General features: G+C 37.7%; 1 protein-coding gene across 1 annotated transcript in view; it reads left to right on the plus strand.

The window, feature by feature from the left end:
• The window catches only part of LOC137619030 (uncharacterized), a gene marked incomplete at its 5' end in the record, with an annotated part of 117,374 nt that overhangs the window by 49,823 nt on the left and 56,960 nt on the right, over positions 1-10,591 (plus strand). The window contains 3 exons of the mRNA XM_068349229.1: positions 612-759; positions 2,167-2,183; positions 3,548-3,746. Of these exons, the coding sequence (XP_068205330.1) occupies positions 612-759; positions 2,167-2,183; positions 3,548-3,746 (364 nt within the window). The remainder of the gene's footprint in view (positions 1-611; positions 760-2,166; positions 2,184-3,547; positions 3,747-10,591) is intronic.

Here is a 10,591-nt window from a genome sequence, read left to right on the forward strand (position 1 = left end):
TTCACGTGAAATAACTTGTTTGGCAGAATACAGAATGCTAGTGTAGGCGACCCGCCAAAGATGACAGCTAAATATTTAAATAGATTTGCATATACATATTCAACCTTTCCCATCCCCTCCTCCTTACTAACCCCCTCTCACCCGGGTATGACAAGCCCTCTCCCTCTACCCGAGGGAAGGGGAGAGACCGTATAGTTGTATGTCTTGCCGCTATTCGTGACCAGAAAGAAATATATATATATATATATATATATATATATATATATATATATATATATATATATATATATATATATATATATATATATATATATATACAGACACTTAGTCTTCATTGTATACGGGAGATAAGGAGGAAAAATAATTGAATTAAGACTTCATTTTATTTCTATAATGTACCTATTTTATACATAATTATGAACTATAATATATCCATCTTTATACACTTAATTCATTGTGTACAGGAAGGAAAGTTCATTTTGTTTCATTTACTCGCGCAGACACACATGCTGAAGAAAGCACTGGGGGGAGCAACCACCACCCCCCCTCCACCCCCCCCCACCCCCCATTTTAAAATAGTCCTAATATTCCCCATGACACATATCCAACAGAGTCCCTTCTTGGCTGTTCCTGACCCTTGTCTGGCCATAATACAAGACGTACCCAAACACACGCCTGCTGGGTCCACCCAGTATAAATATTACATTCAGAACACATCACCTGGACCTCCAAGATTACACTCTAGCATCGCCTTCTCGAGTATGTCAACAATGTGACGTCCAATCAGAAGGCGTGAATGTGTTTGGAATCAAACAAGAGACGATTATTGATTGGTCCTTAAGCGGGATAATCTAGGTGTCGTCGATGTTCCTGATAACACTCGTTGGTTATTCCAAGTCTTTAGGGTTCGAGTTATCTTCAGAGACAAGACTCTCCTCTCCCCCCCCCCCCCCAAGAACCCATTTCCATATAGATTCCCAGAAGGCCTTTCTGTACCCTATTGTTGCAAACTGTCCTATATCAGAGTTGTCGTTATGAATTAACCACTATTGCATATCCCTTCTCGGCCTCTTCCCCAGTGAATCACAATAGCTATTCGTCTATACAAAATTAAGATTATTTTATATTGTGTTCCATGTTAGTGAGTAAAAATATTTCCTTTTTATGTTGTTCGACATTAGTGCATAAAAATAAATGTTATTTTTTAGTTCCATGTTAAAGCATGAAAAATAAAATTTATTTTTTACCCTGTTCCATTTACAGCATAAAATTTTTATTTTTTATATTAATACATAAAAATATTTCCTTATTAATCTATTCCCTGTTAGTGTATGATTTTTTTCATGTTAAAGCATAAAAACATTTAATTATTATTTTGGTCCATATTAATGCATAAAAATAACTATTTTCTTTTTATTTTGTTCCATATAAGTGCATAAAAATTACATTTTCTTTTTATTTTGTTCCATATAAGTGCATAAAAATAACATTTTCTTTTTATTTTGTTCCATATTAGTGCATAAAGATAACATTTTCTTTTTATTTTGTTCCATATTAGTGCATAAAGATAACATTTTCTTTTTATTTTGTTCCATATTAGTGCATAAAGATAACCTATTATTCTTATTTTGTTCCATATTAGTTCATAAAAACATTTTCTTTTTTTTGTTTCATATTAGCGTAAAAAATAAGATTTTCTGTATTTTGTTTCATATTGGTGATCATCTCGGGCTATTCCAACATTTTCTTTCGTAATTAACCACAGATACAGATCTCTCTTCCTTGGAAACTCCAGTGCCCAGATCCTTCAAAAAAAAGCCATTAGCTTTATTTTAATCTTATTAGTGCAATATGTAAGGAGCTAATTTAGTAATAGTACAATTTTCTGAAGAACCTGCTATATCATTTCAGTTGTAGGGTTTTTAAAATAGATATCTATATGATGCCCTTTTAAACCCATATCCCACACCACAGAAACTGGTATTACCTAAATTTTTTATTATTCTGATTCTGTTAGTAATTTAGTTGCTATTAAAGTTTTTTTTTTTTTTTTTTTTTTGCAGAGGGGGTTGAGTTGATAACTCTATTATTTGGAATTAGTTACAGATATACAAGTCTCCTACTTGTTCCTTTTTTATATAACTCTCTTAACCCGTATGTGTCCAGATCCCCCTAAGACCAAAGTTAGTCCAATTTAGTTTTGGTGTATGGATATGTTGCTGAAGCCCCAGATTATAGTCATCTCTTCTTGAAATCATCTACATAACCCTTCCTATCCTCACACAGTAATGAATGAATAGTATGAATACTACCCAAGGGTATATTACAGCAACACGTCTCTGGAGTTTAACTATTCATTTGTTCTTTGCCAGTCCCAATTGTAAACATGAAGCCCTCAAATGGATATGTCCTCTCAGGACTCCCTGGAACCTCTCCTTTGGCACCTTATTAGTGTCCGTCACCCTTATGAAGGTGCCGTCCACAGTGACAGTGGTCGTCTGTTCTGCCTGTCTATAAGTGGGTCCATCTTCCTGCCTCAGGAGGGTGGGTTCCATTTTGGTCTTCCTTAATGGATTCCAAGGATCTTCTGAAGAAGGGGAAGAAGAGGAAGGAAATTTGGAAAGGAGTTATGGTGTTAGAGAGAATGGGAAGCGAGGTGCGAGAATTACTTGGATAAATGGAAGAAGTGGAAAAGGCTCTAAAATATTTTGAAAGTGATGAATCAAAATATAAGCAAGAAGAGGGCTTATAGGAAACTAAATCAGAGGTTATAAAGTAGAGAATATGTAAAGGACAAGAAAAAGAAAAATCTTCAATTAGTATATAAGGTAAAGTGATAATGTTGAGTTTGCCATTTATTTTGTATAATGGCAAAATGTTTTCGCGAAAAGTTAGTTAAATGCCTTTTTTTATGAAATCTATAAAAATTTATGAAATATTGATCAATGTGTTTAGGCATTCGTGAATGTCCACATTTTCGCTATTGGTTTGTAATGACCTTATGAATGAGCAAATATTACATTAATTTTTTAATCTGTTTTTGCAAAATCATTAACCAAATCTAAAAAAAAAAAAAACATACCCAAGAAAAAACACATATTAATCGAAGATTAATAAACACTAGGAAAATTCTCAAAATCACTTAATTTCGGGAAATTTTGCAAATATTTTCCTAGAAATCGTGAATAAATTTCATTGATATAAGCAGACAGTTTACAGCGAATATTCTAAATCAACTTTGGCAAAATTCGCATTTCGCGGAACAAAATCATCAGCAATGCCTTCATGGATACCTCCGAACTCGTTTGCATGCATACATACACACACACACACACACACACACACACACACACACACACACACACACACACACTGCGTGGTATGATCAATGGAACAGCATCCCGAAAGCTGCGAGAGAAATGACGATATGCAACAAAGCACTTTGCAGACTATATTGGAAAGAGCCAGGCGAAGGTGTCATGGGAATGGATTGTTTTTGCAATGGTGAATTGATCATCCCTTTTATTTCTCTTTTTTTCATTTTGAGGACCTGAAGAAACTTAGGACATCAGGCGGGTTGGTTTTAGGAGTGGAGGGACCTGTGGTAAAGGAGCGGGTTGGGATGGAGACCTGTGGTAAAGGAGAGGGTTCGGGGATGGACTCCTGTAGTAATGGAGAGGGTTCGGGGATGGAGACCTGTAGTAAAGGAGAGGGTTCGGGGATGGAGACCTGTGGTAAAGGAGAGGGTTCGGGGATGGAGACCTGTAGTAAAGGATAGAGTTCGGGGATGGAGACCTACAGTAAAGGTGAGGGTTCGGGGATGGAGTCCTGTAATAAAGGAGAGGGTTCAGGGATGGAGACCTGTGGTAATGGAGAGGGTTCGGGGATGGAGACCTGTAGTAAAAGAGGGGGTTGGGGACTGGAGACCTGTGATAAAGGATGGTGTTGGGGATGGAGACCTGCGGTAAAGGATGGGGCTGGGGATGGAGACGTGTGGTAAAAGGAGGAGGTTGGGGACGGGCACCTGTGAAAAAGTAGGGGATTGGGGGAGACCTGTGGTAAAGAATGGGGTTGGGGGAGACCTGTAGTAAAGGAGGGGGTTAGGGATGGAGACCTGTGTTTAAGGGGGTCGGTGCAAGTTGGAGACCTGTGATAAAGTAGGGAGGGGGTCAGTGATGAAGGCCTGGTATATAGGGAGGGGTTGGGGAATGAAATTTTTGGTAAAGAATAGGGTTGGGATTGAGACCTGTGGTAAACGATGGGGTTAGGGATAGAGACCTGTGGTGAAGGATGGGGTTGAGGATGGAAACCTGAAATACAGGCTGAGGTTTGGATGGAGACCTGTGTTTAAGGGGTCCAGTGCGGATTGGAGACCTGCGGTAAAGGAAGTGGTTGGTGATGGAGATCTCTGATAAAGGAAGGGGTTGGCGATTGAGGCCTGTGGGAAAGGAGGGTGTTGTGGATGGAGACCTGTGGTAAAGGATGGGATCGGGGATGGAGACCTATGGTAAAGGATGGAATTGGGGATAGAGACCTGTAGTAAAGGATGCGGTAGGGGATGGAGACCTGTGGTAAAGGAGGTGGTTGGGGATGGAGACCATGGGTAGAGAAAGGGGTTGGTGATAAGAGACCTGTGGTGAATGAGGGGCTGGGGATGGAGACGTGGTAAAGTATGCGGTTGTGGATAGAGATCTGTGGTAAAGCAGGTGGCTGGGGATGGATACCCATGGTAAAGTAGGGTCCTAGGGATGGAGAATAAAAGAATTAAAGGAGTGTCTTGGGATTGAGACCTGTGGTAAAGTATGGGTCTGTGGATGGAGACCTATGGTAAACTAGGAGGCTGGAAATAGAGACCTGTGGTAAAGGCAGGAGTTGGAGATGGACACCTGTGATAAAGTAGGGGTCTGTGGATGGAGACCTGTGGTAAAGTTAAGGGGTTGGGAATGGAGACCTGTAGTGAAGGTAGGGGTTGGAGATGGAGACCTGTGATAAAGTATGGGTCTGTGGATGGAGACCTATGGTAAAGTTAGGGGGTTGGGAATAGAGTCCTGTGGTAGAGGCAGGGGTTGGAGAAGAAGACCTGTGGTAAAGTAGGGGGCTGTGGATGGAGATCTGAGGTATAGTAGGGGGTTGGGGATTGAGACCTGTGTTAAAAGAGGGGGTTGGGAATGGAGACCTGTTGTAAATGAAAGGTTTGAGAATAGAGACCTGTGGTTAAGGAAAATGCTGGGGATTGAGACATGTGGTAAAGGAGTGAGCTGTGAATAGATATTTGTGTTAAAGTAGGGGTCTATTCCCAGAGACCTCTAGTAAAGTAGGGGGCTGGGATTTGAGACTTATGGTAGAATAGGCGTTGGGGATAGAGACCTTTGGATGAAAACCTTTCTTAAAGGAAGAGGATGTGGATAGAAACCTGTGGTAAAAGATGGAGATGGGGATAGAGACCTATGGTAAAGGAGGGGGTTGAGGATAGATACCCATGGTAAAGGAGAGGACTGAGGATAGAGACCTGCGGTAAAGGAAGAGTTTTGGGATGGAGATATGGGGTGAAGGAAGGGGTTGGGAATGAAGAGATGTGGTAAAGGAGGGGTTGGGTATGATAGAAAGGGTTTTCGTTTTTCCTGTACGAGACCTGTCGTAAAGGGTGGGGGATTTGAAAAATTATGTAATATAAGTTAATAGGTATCTGCTGAAGGGTGGTCAATTAGGAGCAGGAGACCTTAAGTGATTGGGGAGGGACTCTGATTTGAAGGAGACACACAAGTTATTAAAGGATCATTTGAAACTGGAAAATCTGTCGTAGAAGAGTAGTTGACCTGGAAAAAGGTGGGAAGGTAGGAAACAGTGGATAGATAGAAATAGGTTGTTTACAAATATCATCATAATTTATCTCATCATTTTTCTACCATTGGAGTGCTGTATCAGTTGCTGTTCTTAGTTCCATATCCGAACAGGTAGGCCATAGTGGTCAGCTACATAAGATGGGATTCATTGATTGGATTGGATTGAGCTAAGGATGGGGATTGTTTTGGCCTATAGGTCTATCTGCTGAGTTATCAGCAGTCATTGCCAGGCCATCCCTGGTCCTAGCTTGAGTGGAGAGATGGTTTAGGCGCTGATCATATGTGTATATGGTTAATCTCTAGAGCATTGCCTTGCTTGATAGGACACTGTCATTGTCCCTTCCCTCTGCCATTCTTGAGCGACTTTTAAAACCTTTGAAATAACTGTGAGTCTGAGAACATACTCTTTATACAACCACAACAACAAATGGTGCTATTTCTAGTTCATTGTAGGACAAAGGCCTCAACCATGTCCTTATTCATATCTAGGGTTTGATCAGTTTTCATCACCACGCTGGTCAACTGTGGAATGGTGATGGTGGGAGAATTTTGTCTGATGGTTTACATTAAAGAAACCTGGTATGAGTGTCCCGGATTAATACAGCTTGGCTGATTATGACGATATATATATATAGATATATATATATATATATATATATACATATATATATATATATATATATATATATATAAATAATATGTATATATATGCGTGCTTCTTTGCAAGCATATAAGTTTATAATGAGAGAGAGAGAGAGAGAGAGAGAGAGAGAGAGAGAGAGAGAAACGTAATTTAAAAAAAAAGTGGGGTAAAATAAAAAGAGGAGAATGTCATCTGTGAAAAAAAAAGAAAATCCAATTTAGTTTTCCCTACGGTTGAATAGTCGTCTGATTCTTCTTTCTTCTCAGTAATGATTCAGTTGGGAAAATTCAATTGAATCTTCTTAAACGATACATTTCCCTTTAACGTTTTATGCTAATTCAATCGAACTTCTTGTTGAATTTAAAGAGTGTATTTAGATGGGGTTCTGGGGGAATTTGGAATGGTAGAGAGAGAGAGAGAGAGAGAGAGAGAGAGAGAGAGAGAGAGAGACTAAATATAGCTATCTTGTTATTAGACACATAATAAATACTAAAAAAAGCCTAGGAGATTTTACATTTAAATGCCTTTCTCTGAGAGAGAGAGAGAGAGAGAGAGAGAGAGAGAGAGAGAGAGAGAACCTTTTCGAAATACATCAATATATATATATATATATATATATATGGGTATTTATATGTGTGTGTGAGTGTGTGCGTGTGTCTGTATGTCTATGTATATGTGTGTATGTATAAAAAGAGAGAGAAACTGACTGACAGACAGATAGACATATGTCTGTTACACAAACTGAAAATTATAATCATCACATGGAGCAGTTCAAAAATACATGCAGATAATCGTAAACATGGAAACATACAAACGCACACACAGATAGAAAGCATATTTTACCTGCTGGTATTACAACAACAACAACAACAACAACAATGGACCTACATGCCAATGTGATGTGCATGATATTATAGCCGAAAATGTTCGTATTATTTTCTGCTTGGCTTGACCTGTTATAACCACACAAACATGCATGGAACCTGAGTCATAGAAAACCTGCACAAACACTGACTAACACAAATATGCACATACGTTAATACTTAGAATATTGGGTATACTCAGAGCTATACTAATACTTATACATAGGTTGAAATATCGACATGCACAAACATAAACTGGTGGAAACATTAGTAACCTTCACAAACAGTGAGATATTAAAAAAGTATAAACATTTTGTCACAGAAATATGGAAAATAAAACAAATAAGTAGTTACTAAGATAACGTACAATAAAACACAAACACTGAAAACTTAAAAATAAAGAAAATAAAAATGAAAAGCACATAATATTCACAAACAGCCAAGCAAAAAATAAACACACACACATAACATACACAAACTGGCTGTTTCCCAGAGAAGCTACATTACGTACACATCCTAAATTCACAAACGCTTCCACATACAATTTGCCAATTTAGAATATCAATCTCAATGTTTTTCAAGCTAAGTTCAAAATACAAAGTAATCTTCACTAACAAAATCATTAATGTACAAACCCCTATATAAGACATACATGCAGAAATCCTGATAGCAAACAAACAGATTCTCAAATAAACACAATCTATAAACAAACCTACCTTTGCAAAATACTTCACAGTTGTACAAACACCGCCAATCATTAAAACAAACAGACGCTTATTACGCAAATACAAAGGCACTTTGCCAAACAAACCTACTCTAAAACGTAGTTATCCAGGTCCCGGGCCCCGGGTCACGATTCAAGGCTCCCAGGTCCAGGCTCCCAGGTCCCAAGTCCCAGGTCCCAGCATCCATCGTTCGTAGGCTGAACAAGACCGGTTATATCTCCGTGATCTTAAACTCGCTCGAAATACGAATGCACCAATCAATAGGTAAGAGAGAGACAATTTCATAACTAGGCTTTGGATGCTGCATCTATCATAGGTCGTTTAGTTCTGAAAGGGAGAGAGGTAGGAGAGGAGAGAGAGAGATGAGGATGCTTTCAAAGCATCATTCCGCTTGATAGTTAGAGAGAGAGAGAGAGAGAGAGAGAGAGAGAGAGAGAGAGAGAATAAAGATATTAATACTGTCCATTAGCGATGGGCTTAGTTCTGATTTGACCATTTCTATTTATATAAAAAAAAATTTATGTTTTTAAAATATCTAATGGTTATTATTATTATTATTATTATTATTATTATTATTATTATTATTATTATTATTATTATTATTATTATTATTAAGGTGTTTAAGTTAAGTAAAATGCAATAAATCTTAATACAAAAGTAGGTTATCACATATACTAATTGATAGCTTAAAGTAAATATGATAAAATTTGAAGGGGTATATTTGAATTATCCGTACCATGATTTCTCTCTCTCTCTCTCTCTCTCTCTCTCTCTCTCTCTCTCTCTCTCTGTTTTTCCTAACTTATTTATTCTTGCATTGCTCATTCGTCAAACATTGGCATAGTCCCCTCTTATAAATAAATGATTCTCTCTCTCTCTCTCTCTCTCTCTCTCTCTCTCTCTCTCTCATCGATTGACCAGTAGCGCTGCAACTTTCGTTACATAACGAAACCGAAAATGTCGCAGAGCTAAAAGGCCGTCCTTTGCAAATCGAGGAAGAAGAAGAAGAAGAAGAAGAAGAAGGAGGAGGAGGATGAGGAGGAGGAGAAGAAGAAGAAGAAGAAGGAGGAGGAGGAAGAGGAGGAGAAGAAGAAGAAGAAGACACTATTATTTTTTTAAACAATTGCAAAGATGTCGAGACACGCCTATCACAGTCACAATGGCACCCAGGGCCTGGCATTCTGAGGAACTGGAGTTCGAGTCCCGCTTAAGTTTGATAGCTTCTTGTAGTGTCTTTAACCTCACTATCCTTGTGAGCTGAGGATGTCAGGTTAGGGGGAGCTTATAGGTCTACCTGCTGAGTTATCATTAGACATTGCCTGGCCCTCCTTGGTTCTAGTTGGGCCATTGATCATATGTATATATGGTCAGTCTCTAGTGCAATGTCATTGTCCCTTGCCTCTGTCATTCATGAGCTGCCTTTAATTCTTTAAAGGGCATTACATGCAAGATGCTTGAATGAAAGAAGCAATACATTTATCAGTGATATTATAGATGCATTTATTGCATACATTGCATACAGCATAGATTTTAGATGGTTGTAGCTTTTGATTTCATAGTGGGATTTCTATGAGTAAATAAAGGATATCCTTCATGTTATAACAATCAACCGTCCTTATATAATACATATGTTTATATAGATTAAATTAATATGTTATTATTATTATTATTATTATTATTATTATTATTATTATTATTATTATTAAAAGCAAAGCTACAACCCTACTTGGAAAAGCAGGATACTATAAGCCCAAGGGCTCCAACAGGAAAAAATAGCCCGATGAAGAAAAGAGATAAATGAGTAAATAAACTACATGAGAATTAATGAAAAAATAATATTAAATATTTTAAGATTTGTATCAACATTAAAATAGATCATTTATATATAAACTCTAAAGAGAGACTTATGTCATCCTGTTCAACATAAAAATATTCACTGCAACTAAGAACTTCTGAAGTTCTAACAATTCAACAGCATTAGGAAAATCATATCACAATCTGATTACCGCTTGTATTTACATATACGTAATACAGACCTCCAAGTTCTTGCATCAGAGAAATTGAGAATTACCTAATTATGCAGACGAATTTGTAAGCCATTAAAAGTAAAAGAACATGCATATAATTATAAAACATTTAATCAAGAGAATTATGAGTACATTAAGTAACTAGGAAAGTTTAATGTGATGGCAAAAGTAAACTATCACTCATGTTTATAGAGAGATTTAAGTAAATATAATGAAAAGTGAAGGGTTATATTCGAAAGATTCGTAATCTCCTCTCTCTCTCTCTCTCTCTCTCTCTCTCTCTCTCTCATTCTTTTGGTATGTTAAAGTGAGTTAGACGATATTTCAATTCGTTGTCTTTCAAAAGACATAGATTATCCTACTCTCTCTCTCTCTCTCTTTCTCTCCTCTCTCTCTCTCTCTCTCTCTCTCTCTCTCTGTAGGATACATTAACGTGGTGAAAAGATTAAAAGGGTTTGCCTCTCACCGTAATCAACAAAGCTGTATAAGT

The sequence above is a fragment of the Palaemon carinicauda genome, chromosome 25 (genome assembly GCF_036898095.1).
Source record: "Palaemon carinicauda isolate YSFRI2023 chromosome 25, ASM3689809v2, whole genome shotgun sequence".
Classification (NCBI taxonomy): Eukaryota; Metazoa; Arthropoda; class Malacostraca; order Decapoda; family Palaemonidae; genus Palaemon; species Palaemon carinicauda.